General features: G+C 41.7%; 1 protein-coding gene across 4 annotated transcripts in view; it reads right to left on the reverse strand.

Annotated features, from left to right (window-relative positions):
• Positions 1–18,350, reverse strand: part of NPR2 (natriuretic peptide receptor 2) — a 567,493-nt gene that overhangs the window by 94,812 nt on the left and 454,331 nt on the right. For all 4 annotated transcript variants that reach the window (XM_073684396.1, XM_073684388.1, XM_073684406.1 and 1 more), the window contains one exon: positions 10,768–10,927. In XM_073684396.1, the coding sequence (XP_073540497.1) occupies positions 10,768–10,927 (160 nt within the window). The remainder of the gene's footprint in view (positions 1–10,767; positions 10,928–18,350) is intronic.

Genomic DNA, 18,350 nt, shown 5'->3' on the forward strand with positions numbered 1-18,350 from the left:
CCACATTGTCCTCTCTGTTACATTGTTATGCAGTCTCCACATTGTCCTCTGCTACATTGTTATGCAGTCTTCACATTGTCCTCTCTTCTACATTGTTATGCATTCTCCACATTGTCCTCTCTTCTACATTGTTATGCATTCTTCACATTGTCCTCTCTTCCACTTTGTTATGCAGTCTTCACATTGTCCTCTCTTCTACATTGTTATGCATTCTTCACATTGTCCTCTCTGCTACATTGTTATGCAGTTTCCACATTGTCCTCTCTGTTACATTGTTATGCAGTTTTCACATTGTCCTCTCTGTTACATTGTTATGCAGTTTTCACATTGTCCTCTCTTCTACATTGTTATGCAGTCTCCACATTGTCCTCTGCTACAATGTTATGCAGTCTCCACATTGTCCTCTGCTACATTGTTATGCAGTCTCCACATTGTCCTCTGCTACATTGTTATGCAGTCTCCACATTGTCCTCTGCTATATTGTTATGCAGTCTCCACATTGTCCTCTGCTACATTGTTATGCAGTCTCCACATTGTCCTCTCTGTTACATTGTTATGCAGTTTCCACATTGTCCTCTCTGCTACATTGTTATGCAGTATTCACATTGTCCTCTCTTCTACATTGTTATGCATTCTCCACATTGTCCTCTCTTCTACATTGTTATGCATTCTTCACATTGTCCTCTCTTCTACATTGTTATGCATTCTTCACATTGTCCTCTCTTCCACTTTGTTATGCTGTCTTCACATTGTCCTCTCTTCTACATTGTTATGCATTCTTCACATTGTCCTCTCTGCTACATTGTTATGCAGTCTCCACATTGTCCTCTGCTATATTGTTATGCAGTCTCCACATTGTCCTCTGTTACATTATTATGCAGTCTCCACATTGTCCTCTGCTACATTGTTATGCAGTCTTCACATTGTCCTCTGCTACATTGTTATGCAGTCTCCACATTGTCCTCTCTGCTACATTATTATGCAGTCTCCACATTGTCCTCTCTGCTACATTGTTATGCAGTCTCCACATTGTCCTCTCTGCTACACTGTTATGCAGTCTCCACATTGTCCTCTTTTACATTGTTATGCAGTCTCCACATTGTCCTCTGCTACATTGTTATGCAGTCTCCACATTGTCCTCTCTGCTACATTATTATGCAGTCTCCACATTGTCCTCTGTTACATTGTTATGCAGTCTCCACATTGTCCTCTCTGCTACATTGTTATGCAGTCTCCACATTGTCCTCTGCTACATTGTTATGCAGTCTCCACATTGTCCTCTGCTACATTGTTATGCAGTCTCCACATTGTCCTCTGCTACATTGTTATGCAGTCTCCACATTGTCCTCTGCTACATTGTTATGCAGTCTCCACATTGTCCTCTGCTACATTGTTATGCAGTCTCCACATTGTCCTCTCTGTTACATTGTTATGCAGTCTCCACATTGTCCTCTCTGTTACATTGTTATGCAGTTTCCACATTGTCCTCTCTGTTACATTGTTATGCAGTCTCCACATTGTCCTCTGCTACATTGTTATGCAGTCTCCATATTGTCCTCTCTTCTACATTGTTATGCATTCTCCACATTGTCCTCTCTTCTACATTGTTATGCAGTCTCCACATTGTCCTCTGCTACATTGTTACGCAGTCTCCACATTGTCCTCTGCTACATTGTTACGCAGTCTCCACATTGTCCTCTGCTATATTGTTATGCAGTCTCCACATTGTCCTCTGCTACATTGTTATGCAGTCACCACATTGTCCTCTGCTACATTGTTATGCAGTCTCCACATTGTCCTCTGCTATATTGTTATGCAGTCTCCACATTGTCCTCTGCTACATTGTTATGCAGTCTCCACATTGTCCTCTTTGTTACATTGTTATGCAGTCTCCACATTGTCCTCTCTGTTACTTTGTTATGCAGTTTCCACATTGTCCTCTCTGTTACATTGTTATGCAGTCTCCACATTGTCCTCTGCTACATTGTTATGCAGTCTTCACATTGTCCTCTCTTCTACATTGTTATGCAGTCTTCACATTGTCCTCTCTTCTACATTGTTATGTATTCTCCACATTGTCCTCTCTTTTACATTGTTATGCAGTCTCCACATTGTCCTCTGCTACAATGTTATGCAGTCTACACATTGTACTTTGCTACATTGTTATGCAGTCTCCACATTGTCCTCTGCTACATTGTTATGCAGTCTCCACATTGTCCTCTGCTACATTGTTATGCAGTCTCCACATTGTCCTCTGTTATATTGTTATGCAGTCTCCACATTGTCCTCTGCTACATTGTTATGCAGTCTCCACATTGTCCTCTGCTACATTGTTATGCAGTCTCCACATTGTCCTCTCTGCTACATTATTATGCAGTCTCCACATTGTCCTCTCTGCTACATTGTTATGCAGTCTCCACATTGTCCTCTCTGCTACATTGTTATGCAGTCTCCACATTGTCCTCTCTGCTACATTATTATGCAGTCTCCACATTGTCCTCTCTGCTACATTGTTATGCAGTCTCCACATTGTCCTCTTTTACATTGTTATGCAGTCTCCACATTGTCCTCTCTGCTACATTATTATGCAGTCTCCACATTGTCCTCTCTGCTACATTGTTATGCAGTCTCCACATTGTCCTCTCGGTTACATTGTTATACAGTCTCCACATTGTCCCCTCTGCTACATTGTTATGCAGTCTCCATATTGTCCTCTGTTACATTGTTATGCAGTCTCCACATTGTCCTCTGCTACATTGTTATGCAGTCTCCACATTGTCCTCTCTGTTACATTGTTATGCAGTCTCCACATTTTCCTCTCTGCTACATTGTTATGCAGTCTCCACATTGTCCTCTGCTACATTGTTATGTAGTCTCCACATTGTCCTCTGCTACATTATTATGCAGTCTCCACATTGTCCTCTCTGCTACATTGTTATGCAGTCTCCACATTGTCCTCTCGGTTACATTGTTATACAGTCTCCACATTGTCCCCTCTGCTACATTGTTATGCAGTCTCCATATTGTCCTCTGTTACATTGTTATGCAGTCTCCACATTGTCCTCTGCTACATTGTTATGCAGTCTCCACACTGTCCTCTCTGTTACATTGTTATGCAGTCTCCACATTGTCCTCTCTGTTACATTGTTATGCAGTCTCCACATTGTCCTCTGCTACATTGTTATGCAGTCTCCACATTGTCCTCTCTTCTACATTGTTATGCATTCTTCACATTGTCCTCTCTGCTACATTGTTATGCAGTCTCCACTTTGTCCTCTGCTATATTGTTATGCAGTCTCCACATTGTCCTCTGCTACATTGTTATGCAGTCTCCACATTGTCCTCTGCTACATTGTTATGCAGTCTCGACATTGTCCTCTGCTACATTGTTATGCAGTCTCCACATTGTCCTCTTTGTTACATTGTTATGCAGTCTCCACATTGTCCTCTCTGTTACATTGTTATGCAGTTTCCACATTGTCCTCTCTGTTACATTGTTATGCAGTCTCCACATTGTCCTCTGCTACATTGTTATGCAGTCTTCACATTGTCCTCTCTTCTACATTGTTATGCAGTCTTCACATTGTCCTCTCTTCTACATTGTTATGTATTCTCCATATTGTCCTCTCGGTTACATTGTTATGCAGTCTCCACATTGTCCCCTCTGCTACATTGTTATGCAGTCTCCATATTGTCCTCTGTTACATTGTTATGCAGTCTCCACATTGTCCTCTGCTACATTGTTATGCAGTCTCCACATTGTCCTCTCTGCTACATTATTATGCAGTCTCCACATTGTCCTCTCGGTTACATTGTTATGCAGTCTCCAAATTGTCCTCTCGGTTACATTGTTATACAGTCTCCACATTGTCCCCTCTGCTACATTGTTATGCAGTCTCCATATTGTCCTCTGTTACATTGTTATGCAGTCTCCACATTGTCCTCTGCTACATTGTTATGCAGTCTCCACATTGTCCTCTCTGTTACATTGTTATGCAGTCTCCACATTGTCCTCTCTGCTACATTGTTATGCAGTCTCCACATTGTCCTCTGCTACATTGTTATGCAGTCTCCACATTGTCCTCTGCTACATTGTTATGCAGTCTCCACATTGTCCTCTGCTACATTGTTATGCAGTCTCCACATTGTCCTCTGCTACATTGTTATGCAGTCTCCACATTGTCCTCTGCTACATTGTTATGCAGTCTCCACATTGTCCTCTCTGTTACATTGTTATGCAGTCTCCACATTGTCCTCTCGGTTACATTGTTATACAGTCTCCACATTGTCCCCTCTGCTACATTGTTATGCAGTCTCCATATTGTCCTCTGTTACATTGTTATGCAGTCTCCACATTGTCCTCTGCTACATTGTTATGCAGTCTCCACATTGTCCTCTCTGCTACATTGTTATGCAGTCTACTCATTGTCCTCTGCTACATTGTTATGCAGTCTCCACATTGTCCTCTGCTACATTGTCATGTAGTCTCCACATTGTCCTCTGATACATTATTATACAGTCTCCACATTGTCCCCTCTGCTACATTGTTATGCAGTCTCCATATTGTCCCCTCTGCTACATTGTTATGCAGTCTCCATATTGTCCTCTGTTACATTGTTATGCAGTCTCCACATTGTCCTCTGCTACATTGTTATGCAGTCTCCACATTGTCCTCTCTGTTACATTGTTATGCAGTCTCCACATTGTCCTCTCTGTTACATTGTTATGCAGTCTCCACATTGTCCTCTCTGTTACATTGTTATGCAGTCTCCACATTGTCCTCTCTGTTACATTGTTATGCAGTCTCCACATTGTCCTCTCTGCTACATTGTTATGCAGTCTCCACATTGTCCTCTCTTCTACATTGTTATGTAGTCTCCACATTGTCCTCTGCTACATTGTTATGCAGTCTCCACATTGTCCTCTGCTACATTGTTATGCAGTCTCCACATTGTCCTCTGCTACATTGTTATGCAGTCTCCACATTGTCCTCTGCTACATTGTTATGCAGTCTCCACATTGTCCTCTCTGCTACATTGTTATGCAGTCTCCACATTGTCCTCTCTGCTACATTGTTATGCAGTCTCCACATTGTCCTCTGCTACATTGTTATGCAGTCTCCACATTGTCCTCTGCTACATTGTTATGCAGTCTCCACATTGTCCTCTGCTACATTGTTATGCAGTCTCCACATTGTCCTCTGCTACATTGTTATGCAGTCTCCACATTGTCCTCTGTTACATTGTTATGCAGTCTCCACATTGTCCTCTGCTACATTGTTATGCAGTCTCCACATTGTCCTCTCTGCTACATTGTTATGCAGTCTCCTCATTGTCCTCTGCTACATTGTTATGCAGTCTCCACATTGTCATCTTTGTTACATTGTTATGCAGTCTCCACATTGTCCTCTCTGTTACATTGTTATGCAGTTTCCACATTGTCCTCTCTGTTACATTGTTATGCAGTCTCCACATTGTCCTCTGCTACATTGTTATGCAGTCTTCACATTGTCCTCTCTTCTACATTGTTATGCAGTCTTCACATTGTCCTCTCTTCTACATTGTTATGTATTCTCCACATTGTCCTCTCTTTTACATTGTTATGCAGTCTCCACATTGTCCTCTGCTACAATGTTATGCAGTCTACACATTGTACTTTGCTACATTGTTATGTAGTCTCCACATTGTCCTCTGCTACATTGTTATGCAGTCTCCACATTGTCCTCTGCTACATTGTTATGCAGTCTCCACATTGTCCTCTGTTATATTGTTATGCAGTCTCCACATTGTCCTCTGCTACATTGTTATGCAGTCTCCACATTGTCCTCTGCTACATTGTTATGCAGTCTCCACATTGTCCTCTGCTACATTGTTATGCAGTCTCCACATTGTCCTCTCTGCTACATTATTATGCAGTCTCCACATTGTCCTCTCTGCTACATTGTTATGCAGTCTCCACATTGTCCTCTCTGCTACATTGTTATGCAGTCTCCACATTGTCCTCTCTGCTACATTATTATGCAGTCTCCACATTGTCCTCTCTGCTACATTGTTATGCAGTCTCCACATTGTCCTCTTTTACATTGTTATGCAGTCTCCACATTGTCCTCTCTGCTACATTATTATGCAGTCTCCACATTGTCCTCTCTGCTACATTGTTATGCAGTCTCCACATTGTCCTCTCGGTTACATTGTTATACAGTCTCCACATTGTCCCCTCTGCTACATTGTTATGCAGTCTCCATATTGTCCTCTGTTACATTGTTATGCAGTCTCCACATTGTCCTCTGCTACATTGTTATGCAGTCTCCACATTGTCCTCTCTGTTACATTGTTATGCAGTCTCCACATTTTCCTCTCTGCTACATTGTTATGCAGTCTCCACATTGTCCTCTGCTACATTGTTATGTAGTCTCCACATTGTCCTCTGCTACATTATTATGCAGTCTCCACATTGTCCTCTCTGCTACATTGTTATGCAGTCTCCACATTGTCCTCTCGGTTACATTGTTATACAGTCTCCACATTGTCCCCTCTGCTACATTGTTATGCAGTCTCCATATTGTCCTCTGTTACATTGTTATGCAGTCTCCACATTGTCCTCTGCTACATTGTTATGCAGTCTCCACACTGTCCTCTCTGTTACATTGTTATGCAGTCTCCACATTGTCCTCTCTGTTACATTGTTATGCAGTCTCCACATTGTCCTCTGCTACATTGTTATGCAGTCTCCACATTGTCCTCTCTTCTACATTGTTATGCATTCTTCACATTGTCCTCTCTGCTACATTGTTATGCAGTCTCCACTTTGTCCTCTGCTATATTGTTATGCAGTCTCCACATTGTCCTCTGCTACATTGTTATGCAGTCTCCACATTGTCCTCTGCTACATTGTTATGCAGTCTCCACATTGTCCCCTCTGCTACATTGTTATGCAGTCTCCATATTGTCCTCTGTTACATTGTTATGCAGTCTCCACATTGTCCTCTGCTACATTGTTATGCAGTCTCCACATTGTCCTCTCTGTTACATTGTTATGCAGTCTACTCATTGTCCTCTGCTACATTGTTATGCAGTCTCCACATTGTCCTCTGCTACATTGTCATGTAGGCTCCACATTGTCCTCTGATACATTATTATACAGTCTCCACATTGTCCCCTCTGCTACATTGTTATGCAGTCTCCATATTGTCCCCTCTGCTACATTGTTATGCAGTCTCCATATTGTCCTCTGTTACATTGTTATGCAGTCTCCACATTGTCCTCTGCTACATTGTTATGCAGTCTCCACATTGTCCTCTCTGTTACATTGTTATGCAGTCTCCACATTGTCCTCTCTGTTACATTGTTATGCAGTCTCCATATTGTCCTCTCTGTTACATTGTTATGCAGTCTCCACATTGTCCTCTCTGCTACATTGTTATGCAGTCTCCACATTGTCCTCTCTTCTACATTGTTATGTAGTCTCCACATTGTCCTCTGCTACATTGTTATGCAGTCTCCACATTGTCCTCTGCTACATTGTTATGCAGTCTCCACATTGTCCTCTCTGCTACATTGTTATGCAGTTTCCACATTGTCCTCTGCTACATTGTTATGCAGTCTCCACATTGTCCTCTGCTACATTGTTATGCAGTCTCCACATTGTCCTCTGCTACATTGTTATGCAGTCTCCACATTGTCCTCTCTGCTACATTGTTATGCAGTCTCCACATTGTCCTCTCTGCTACATTGTTATGCAGTTTCCACATTGTCCTCTGCTACATTGTTATGCAGTCTTCACATTGTCCTCTGCTACATTGTTATGCAGTCTCCACATTGTCCTCTGCTACATTGTTATGCAGTCTCCACATTGTCCTCTGCTACATTGTTATGCAGTCTCCACATTGTCCTCTGTTACATTGTTATGCAGTCTCCACATTGTCCTCTGCTACATTGTTATGCAGTCTCCACATTGTCCTCTCTGCTACATTGTTATGCAGTCTCCACATTGTCCTCTGCTACATTGTTATGTAGTCTCCACATTGTCCTCTGCTACATTATTATGCAGTCTCCACATTTTCCTCTCTGCTACATTGTTATGCAGTCTCCACATTGTCCTCTCGGTTACATTGTTATACAGTCTCCACATTGTCCCCTCTGCTACATTGTTATGCAGTCTCCATATTGTCCTCTGTTACATTGTTATGCAGTCTCCACATTGTCCTCTGCTACATTGTTATGCAGTCTCCACATTGTCCTCTGCTACATTGTTATGCAGTCTCCACATTGTCCTCTCTGTTACATTGTTATGCAGTCTCCACATTGTCCTCTCTGTTACATTGTTATGCAGTCTCCACATTGTCCTCTGATACATTGTTATGCAGTCTCCACATTGTCCTCTGCTACATTGTTATGCAGTCTCCACATTGTCCTCTCTTCTACATTGTTATGTAGTCTCCACATTGTCCTCTGCTACATTGTTATGCAGTCTCCACATTGTCCTCTGCTACATTGTTATGCAGTCTCCACATTGTCCTCTGCTACATTGTTATGCAGTCTCCACATTGTCCTCTGCTACATTGTTATGCAGTCTCCACATTGTCCTCTGTTACATTGTTATGCAGTCTCCACATTGTCCTCTGCTACATTGTTATGCAGTCTCCACATTGTCCTCTGCTACATTGTTATGCAGTCTTCACATTGTCCTCTCCTACATTGTTATGCAGTCTTCACATTGTCCTCTGTTACATTGTTATGCAGTCTCCACATTGTCCTCTGTTACATTGTTATGCAGTCTCCACATTGTCCTCTGCTACATTGTTATGCAGTCTCCACATTGTCCTCTGCTACATTGTTATGCAGTCTTCACATTGTCCTCTCCTACATTGTTATACAGTCTCCACATTGTCCCCTCTGCTACATTGTTATGCAGTCTCCATATTGTCCTCTGTTACATTGTTATGCAGTCTCCACATTGTCCTCTGCTACATTGTTATGCAGTCTCCACATTGTCCTCTCTGCTACATTGTTATGCAGTCTACTCATTGTCCTCTGCTACATTGTTATGCAGTCTCCACATTGTCCTCTGCTACATTGTCATGTAGTCTCCACATTGTCCTCTGCTACATTATTATACAGTCTCCACATTGTCCCCTCTGCTACATTGTTATGCAGTCTCCATATTGTCCCCTCTGCTACATTGTTATGCAGTCTCCATATTGTCCTCTGTTACATTGTTATGCAGTCTCCACATTGTCCTCTGCTACATTGTTATGCAGTCTCCACATTGTCCTCTCTGTTACATTGTTATGCAGTCTCCACATTGTCCTCTCTGTTACATTGTTATGCAGTCTCCACATTGTCCTCTCTGTTACATTGTTATGCAGTCTCCACATTGTCCTCTCTGCTACATTGTTATGCAGTCTCCACATTGTCCTCTCTTCTACATTGTTATGTAGTCTCCACATTGTCCTCTGCTACATTGTTATGCAGTCTCCATATTGTCCTCTGCTACATTGTTATGCAGTCTCCACATTGTCCTCTGCTACATTGTTATGCAGTCTCCACATTGTCCTCTGCTACATTGTTATGCAGTCTCCACATTGTCCTCTCTGCTACATTGTTATGCAGTCTCCACATTGTCCTCTCTGCTACATTGTTATGCAGTCTCCACATTGTCCTCTGCTACATTGTTATGCAGTCTCCACATTGTCCTCTGCTACATTGTTATGCAGTCTCCACATTGTCCTCTGCTACATTGTTATGCAGTCTCCACATTGTCCTCTGCTACATTGTTATGCAGTCTCCACATTGTCCTCTGCTACATTGTTATGCAGTCTCCACATTGTCCTCTGTTACATTGTTATGCAGTCTCCACATTGTCCTCTGCTACATTGTTATGCAGTCTCCACATTGTCCTCTCTGCTACATTGTTATGCAGTCTCCTCATTGTCCTCTGCTACATTGTTATGCAGTCTCCACATTGTCCTCTGCTACATTGTTATGTAGTCTCCACATTGTCCTCTGCTACATTATTATGCAGTCTCCACATTTTCCTCTCTGCTACATTGTTATGCAGTCTCCACATTGTCCTCTCGGTTACATTGTTATACAGTCTCCACATTGTCCCCTCTGCTACATTGTTATGCAGTCTCCATATTGTCCTCTGTTACATTGTTATGCAGTCTCCACATTGTCCTCTGCTACATTGTTATGCAGTCTCCACATTGTCCTCTGCTACATTGTTATGCAGTCTCCACATTGTCCTCTCTGTTACATTGTTATGCAGTCTCCACATTGTCCTCTCTGTTACATTGTTATGCAGTCTCCACATTGTCCTCTGCTACATTGTTATGCAGTCTCCACATTGTCCTCTGCTACATTGTTATGCAGTCTCCACATTGTCCTCTCTTCTACATTGTTATGTAGTCTCCACATTGTCCTCTGCTACATTGTTATGCAGTCTCCACATTGTCCTCTGCTACATTGTTATGCAGTCTCCACATTGTCCTCTGCTACATTGTTATGCAGTCTCCACATTGTCCTCTGCTACATTGTTATGCAGTCTCCACATTGTCCTCTGTTACATTGTTATGCAGTCTCCACATTGTCCTCTGCTACATTGTTATGCAGTCTCCACATTGTCCTCTGCTACATTGTTATGCAGTCTTCACATTGTCCTCTCCTACATTGTTATGCAGTCTCCACATTGTCCTCTCTTCTATATGGTTACTGAGGCCCCAGGGATGTGAGATTCTAATAAACAGAAGGGGACATTCACACCCACTGGCATACAAGGCATAGACATCATTGGCATCACAGATGGAGTGGAAGCTGGCCAGCCCATAGTCCGTGATCTTCAGCACAAAGCGGCTGTCCACCACACAGTTAGAGGACTTTAGGTTTCCATGACATCCGATTATGCTGCGGTGAAGGAAGCACATGCCCTAGAAGAGAAGACAGAGGGATCTATTATATAGAGTCATTACACACAGAGGGATCTATTATATAGAGTCATTACACACAGAGGGATCTATTATATAGGGTCATTACACACAGAGGGATCTATTATATAGAGTCAATACACACAGAGGGATCTATTATATAGAGTCATTACACACAGAGGGATCTATTATATAGAGTCATTACACACAGAGCGATTTATTATATATAGTCATTACAAACAGAGGGATCTATTATACACAGAGCGATCTATTATATAGAGTCATTACACACAGAGGGATCTATTATATAGAGTCATTACACACAGAGGGATCTATTATATAGAGTCATTACACACAGAGGGATCTATTATATAGAGTCATTACAAACAGAGGGATCTATTATACACAGAGCGATCTATTATATAGAGTCATTACACACAGAGGGATCTATTATATAGAGTCATTACACACAGAGCGATCTGTTATATAGAGTCATTACACACAGAGGGATCTATTATATAGAGTCATTACACACAGAGGGATCTATTATATAGAGTCATTACACACAGAGGGATCTATTATATAGAGTCAATACACACAGAGGGATCTATTATATAGAGTCAATACACACAGAGGGATCTATTATATAGAGCCATTACACGCAGAGGGATCTATTATATAGAGTCATTACACACAGAGGGATCTATTATATAGAGTCATTACACACAGAGGGATCTATTATATAGAGTCATTACAAACAGAGGGATCTATTATACACAGAGCGATTATATAGAGTCATTACACACAGAGGGATCTATTATATAGAGTCATTACACACAGAGCAATCTATTATATAGTCATTACACACAGAGCGATCTATTATATAGAGTCATTACACACAGAGGGATCTATTATATAGAGTCATTACACACAGAGGGATCTATTATATAGAGTCATTACACACAGAGCGATCTGTTATATAAAGTCATTACACACAGAGGGATCTATTGTATAGAGTCATTACACGCAGAGGGATCTATTATATAGAGTCATTACACACAGAGGGGTCTATTATATAGAGTCATTACACACAGAGGGATCTATTATATAGAGTCATTACACACAGAGGGATCTATTATATAGAGTCATTACACACAGAGGGATCTATTATATAGAGTCATTACACACAGAGGGATCTATTATATAGAGTCATTACACACAGAGGGATCTATTATATAGAGTCATTACACACAGAGGGATCTATTATATAGAGTCAATACACACAGAGGGATCTATTATATAGAGTCATTACACAAAGGGATCTATTATATAGAGTCATTACACACAGAGGGATCTATTATATAGAGTCATTACACACAGAGGGATCTATTATATAGAGTCATTACACACAGAGGGATCTATTATATAGAGTCATTACACACAGAGCGATCTATTATATAGAGTCATTACACACAGAGCGATCTATTATATAGAGTCATTACACACAGAGGGATCTATTATATAGAGTCATTACACACAGAGCTATCTATTATATAGAGTCATTACACACAGAGGGATCTATTATATAGAGTCATTACACACAGAGGGATCTATTATATAGAGTCATTACACACTGAGGGATCTATTATATAGAGTCATTACACACAGAGGGATCTATTATATAGAGTCATTACACACAGAGCGATCTATTATATAGAGTCATTACACACAGAGGCATCTATTATATAGAGTCATTACACACAGAGCGATCTATTATATAGAGTCATTACACTCAGAGGGATCTATTATATAGAGTCATTGCACACAGAGCGATCTATTTTATAGAGTCATTACACACAGAGGGATCTATTATATAGAGTCATTACACACAGGGATCTATTATAGTCATTACACCCAGAGGGATCTATTATATAGTCATTACACACAGAGGGGTCTATTATATAGAGTCATTACACACAGAGGGGTCTATTATATAGAGTCATTACACAGAGGGATCTATTATATAGAGTCATTACACACAGAGCGATATATTATATAGAGCCATTACACACAGAGTGATCTATTATATAGAGTCATTACACACAGAGTGATCTATTATATAGAGTCATTACACACAGAGCGATCTATTATATAGTCATTACACACAGGGATCTATTATATAGAGTCATTACACACAGAGGGATCTATTATATAGAGTCATTACACACAGAGCGATCTATTATATAGAGTCATTACACACAGAGCGATCTATTATATAGAGTCATTACACACAGAGGGATCTATTATATAGAGTCATTACACACAGAGGGATCTATTCTATAGTCATTACACACAGGGATCTATTATATAGAGTCATTACACACAGAGGGATCTATTATATAGAGTCATTAAGTATATAATTCCACATGTGTTAATTCATAGTTTTGATGCCTTCAGTGTGAATGTACAATTTTCATAGTCATGAAAATACAGAAAAATCTTTAAATGAGAAGGTGTGTCCAAACTTTTGGTCTGTACTGTATGTGACATTATTCGGTCACTATGTGGTAGTAATATGTGGTCTGGTCATGGTGTGACGGTATTTGTCCCTTGTATGTGACATTATTCGGTCACTATGTGGTAGTAATATGTGGTCTGGTCATGGTGTGACGGTATTTGTCCCTTGTATGTGACATTATTCGGTCACTATGTGGTAGTAATATGTGGTCTGGTCATGGTGTGACGGTATTTGTCCCTTGTATGTGACATTATTCGGTCACTATGTGGTAGTAATATGTGGTCTGGTCATGGTGTGACAGTATTTGTCCCTTGTATGTGATATTATTGGTCATTTTAAAAAATGTATGTGACACATTCCCGTACATAAAAATATACCTAAAAAGAATATTGTATATTTTAAGACATGTTTATTAGGTTAGAGTAGAGTAGGGCCCTGCCAAAAGAGTCTACCTTGTCGTGGTGGCGGCTTAAAAAATCTTTTGGCCAAAACAAAAGCTACTGGCTGTGTGATCTGGTGTTCAGTGGGAACTATTAATGTGTGACTAGTGAGGACGTGGTGCAGAAGTGGAGTTTTTCCAAGAGTGGGCGGTGGGACTGTAGAAGGTTCAAGGGATGGAGGCGGAGGTGGGGTGGAGTCTAGGCAGAGTCTCAAGGGGGCCCAAAAATGTTGCCTGTATGGGGCCCAGAAATTCTTGGTGGCAGCCCTGCACCCAGGGGAGGTATGTGGGCATGACTTTTAGATGATAAATACAGATTTGAATTGGAATCATTGTCAGATCAGGAAGACCCAGTGAGCTATTTTTCTGTACCATTTTCCTAAAATAAGTGCTTCCCTCCGCTAAGCTCTGAGCCATTTCCGTGATATCAGGTTTAGTACTTCTCTTCATTATGCTTTTTATGTTCTGTAATTATATATGGTGTATTGTTTTTTCCCATTCTGTATCAGTTTTGTATATTTTTATAAACACTGCCCATCTTTCTGGATTAAATATATAAAATTTAATAGCTTTGTTCTTCTTGCTCTGTGAATCGCACCCCTGAAGCTATATACTACCTGTCCAATCGGCTTATAAACCATTGGTGATGGCAGCTAGCTTTCTTGGTTTTGCGGAGCTGTCAGTGACCGTACCAGGGTTTATACATATATTCCATGTGTTGGGAGTCAGAGGTGTATATACTATACGTGTTATGTTCTGCTACCAGAGCTAAGGAAAGAGAGGAGATCTGTCCCTACGATAGAACTCAGCTGAATCCCTACGATGTAACAGGGAACCTGATCCTGCGATCAGACCTGCTAAAGTCCTAAGCTAGTCTGTACGGAGACCTATAGATGTGGGGAAGGAATCCCTACAAGTACTAAGGACTGGGAGGAATATGGGACACCTCCTAACAGAAATAGTAGCAGACAGACGAACAAACAAAATATATAGAACATAGAGGTCAGTAGACCAAGCAAACTAACAGAGCAAGACACAGAGCACAGGCTAGCTAGAAAGTAGATATACAATGAAGTCCAGCAAAGCCAGAAGGGCGGAGCAGGATTAAATAGGCCAACAAGGTCATGTGACCAGCAAAGGAAAAAAAACCTAAGAGCAAGGTTCTAACAGTATGCCCCTTCTAAGAGGATCCTCCGGATCCCCTAGGACCAGGCTTATCAGGAAATCTCCTGTGAAACGCTCTGATAAGTCTGGACGCGGAAACATCATCCGACCTCACCCAAGAGTTATCCTCGGGACCGAAACCTTTCCAGGCCACAAGATACTGCAAACTACCTCTATACCGTCTAGAGTTAAGGATGCGAGAAATTTCTTATTCCCCGTCCTCCACCACCGGAGGAACAGAGGCAGAGGCGTCACAATCCGATACAACAGCTTTTTTCAACAGAGAGACATGAAATACCGGATTAATTCTCCAGGAGGTAGGAACCTCCAACCTAACAGCAGATTGGTTGACAACCTGAAGCACCTTAAAGGGCCCTACAAACTTGGGACCCAATTTCTTTGAAGGAATCCTCAACCGCAGATTCCTAGAGGACAACCAAACCATGTCACCAACAGCGAACAAAACCTCCTGTCGTTTCCTATCAAAGTAGTCTTTAGATTTTCTGTTGGCCTCCTGAAGATTACCACGCACATCCGTCCAAACTCTCTCCAAATCACCGGAAAAATTCTCCTCCTCAGGCACGGCAGATCCCAACTTGGAGAACGACCCAAACGACGGATGTCTCCCAGAACAACAAAAAAAAGGCGAACAACCAGCAGAAGAAGATGTATGATTGTTCAGAGCAAATTCAGCAAGTGGCAGAAACTCAGACCACCCCTCTTGATTGTCTGCCACAAAACAACGCAAGAACTGCTCAACATCCTGGTTTTTCCTTTCTGTCTGGCCATTAGATTCAGGATGATATCCGGACGAGAACGACAAATGAACTCCCAACCTATCACAAAAGGCACGCCAAAAACGAGCCACGAACTGAGGACCCCTATCAGAAACAATGTCAGTAGGAACGCCATGAAGTCTGACAATTTCCTTGACAAAGGCCTTAGCGAGAGTTTTAGCGCAGGGCAGTTTGACGAAAGGAACCAAGTGACACATCTTGCTAAAACGGTCCACGACCACCCAGATGACAGTAAAACCCTCAGAGGGGGGAAGGTCAGTTATAAAGTCCATAGCCAAATGTGTCCAAGGAGCACTGGGAACCTCCAAAGGACAAAGCAACCCCGCAGCAGGAGTATGTGAGGACTTAGATCTAGCACATATAGTACATTGACGCACCCACTTAATGACTTCCTTCTGCCATCCAGGCCACCAAAAACTGCGACCCACCAGTCTCTTGGTCTCAGAGATTCCGGGATGACCTGCCAACCGAGATTCGTGACACTCAACAAACAAATCTCTCCTAAAGGTCCCAGGCACAAACAACCTCCCATGAGGAGTGTTAGATGGGGCATTCTCCTGTGCTTTAAGAATCTCATCTTCCAAAACGGAGTCCAAAGCAGCTATCACAACACCTTCTTGTAAAATGTTCTCCTCTTTCTCAGCACCGACTATGGGAGAAAAACTGCGAGACAAGGCATCCGCCTTAACATTCTTAGTACCAGGGATGTAAGTAACGGAGAAATTAAACCGCGAGAAAAACAGTGCCCACCTAGCCTGACGGGCATTCAGGCGCTTGGCAGCATCAAGATATATCAGATTTTTATGATCCGTAAGAACCTGAACGGGAAATTCCGCACCTTCCAAGAAGTGGCGCCAGTGTTCAAATGCGAGTTTAATAGCCAATAATTCCCGATTACCAATATCGTAATTCAGTTCAGTCTCCGAAAATTTTTTTGAAAAAAAGGCACAGGGATGTAATCCATCCCCGTTATCCTGAGACAATACTGCGCCAACCCCCACAGAGGAAGCATCAACCTCAACCAAAAACGGCCTAGTAACATCAGGCTGCATAAGGATGGGAGCAGAGGTGAACCTCTCCTTGAGATACACAAAAGCTTCAATGGCCTCAGAAGACCACTGAACCGCATCAGCACCTTTCCTGGTGAGATCAGTCAGAGGTTTGACAATACTAGAAAATTTTTTTATGAATTTTCTGTAGTAATTGGCGAAACCCAAAAACCTCTGTATCGATTTCAAACCAATAGGCCTAGGCCATTCCTGCACAGCCTGAACCTTAACCGGATCCATCTCAAAACCTTTGCTGGAGATAATGTAGCCCAAAAAACTAATTCTCTGTACAGCGAACTCACATTTCTCCAGCTTAGCAAAAAGCGAATTGTCCATTAATAACTGTAATACCTCACGCACGCTCCGCCAATGAGACTCCAGATCCGGCGAATAAATCAAAATGTCATCCAAATACACAACCACATTTTTGCCGATCAAAGGTCTAAGGATGTCATTAATAAGATTCTGAAAAAATGCAGGAGCATTAGTAAGACCAAAAGGCATAACCAGATTCTCAAAATGACCCACAGGAGTGTTAAAAGCAGTCTTCCATTTGTCACCCTCCTTCATGCGCAACAGATTGTATGCCCCCTTAAGGTCAATTTTAGAGAACCACTTGGCCCCCATTAACTGGTTAAACAGATCAGGAATCAATGGCAGTGGGTAAGGATTGCGTACAGTAATTTTGTTAATCTCACGAAAATCCAGACAAGGACGTAAACCGCCGTCCTTTTTTTTTACAAAAAAAAATCCAACCGCCACAGGAGACTTAGAAGGCCTAATGTGACCGGCGGCCAAACTTGTCTGTATGTATTCCTCCAAAGCCTTTCTCTCAGGAATAGTAAGGTTAAATAAACGACTTTTAGGAAGAGTCGCTCCAGGGACAAATTCAATAGAACAATCATAGTCTCTATGGGGAGGCAAAACCTGCGATTCCTTCTCAGAAAAAACTCTCCAAAAATCCTGAATAGGAACAGGCAATTCTCCCCTATCCAAAGCTGCAATACGCCCGTTACAACACTTGTCATAACATTTATGGCTCCAGGATTTAATTTCACTGGTAGACCAATCCAGTACAGGATTGTGAAATTTTAACCAGGGCAATCCCAATATTACTGGAGAAGGCAAGTTATTCAACACTACCAAATCCAATTTCTCATGGTGAACACCATTAATAGTGAGAGGAAATTCACAGACCTTGAGAGTAATATTCTTCAAAGGGGAACCATCCACAGAAACCACAGCAATGGGGGATGATAAAGGTTCAGGTTTTAAATTGAGTCTTTCCACGAATCCCCCATCAATTACATTCAGTGTAGACCCGCAATCAACAGACACCCGAAATTCCATTAATTTTTCCTGAGCAATCGTGGAAGCAGCTAAAAATACACCCTTGGAATTTAAACAGGCAATACGGGCGTGACTGACCATTTTTTTTTCTTTCTTCATACGAAGCTCA

The sequence above is a fragment of the Phyllobates terribilis genome, unplaced genomic scaffold (genome assembly GCF_046119375.1).
Source record: "Phyllobates terribilis strain yellow unplaced genomic scaffold, ASM4611937v1 Scaffold_1__5_contigs__length_1240528914, whole genome shotgun sequence".
Lineage (NCBI taxonomy): Eukaryota > Metazoa > Chordata > Amphibia > Anura > Dendrobatidae > Phyllobates > Phyllobates terribilis.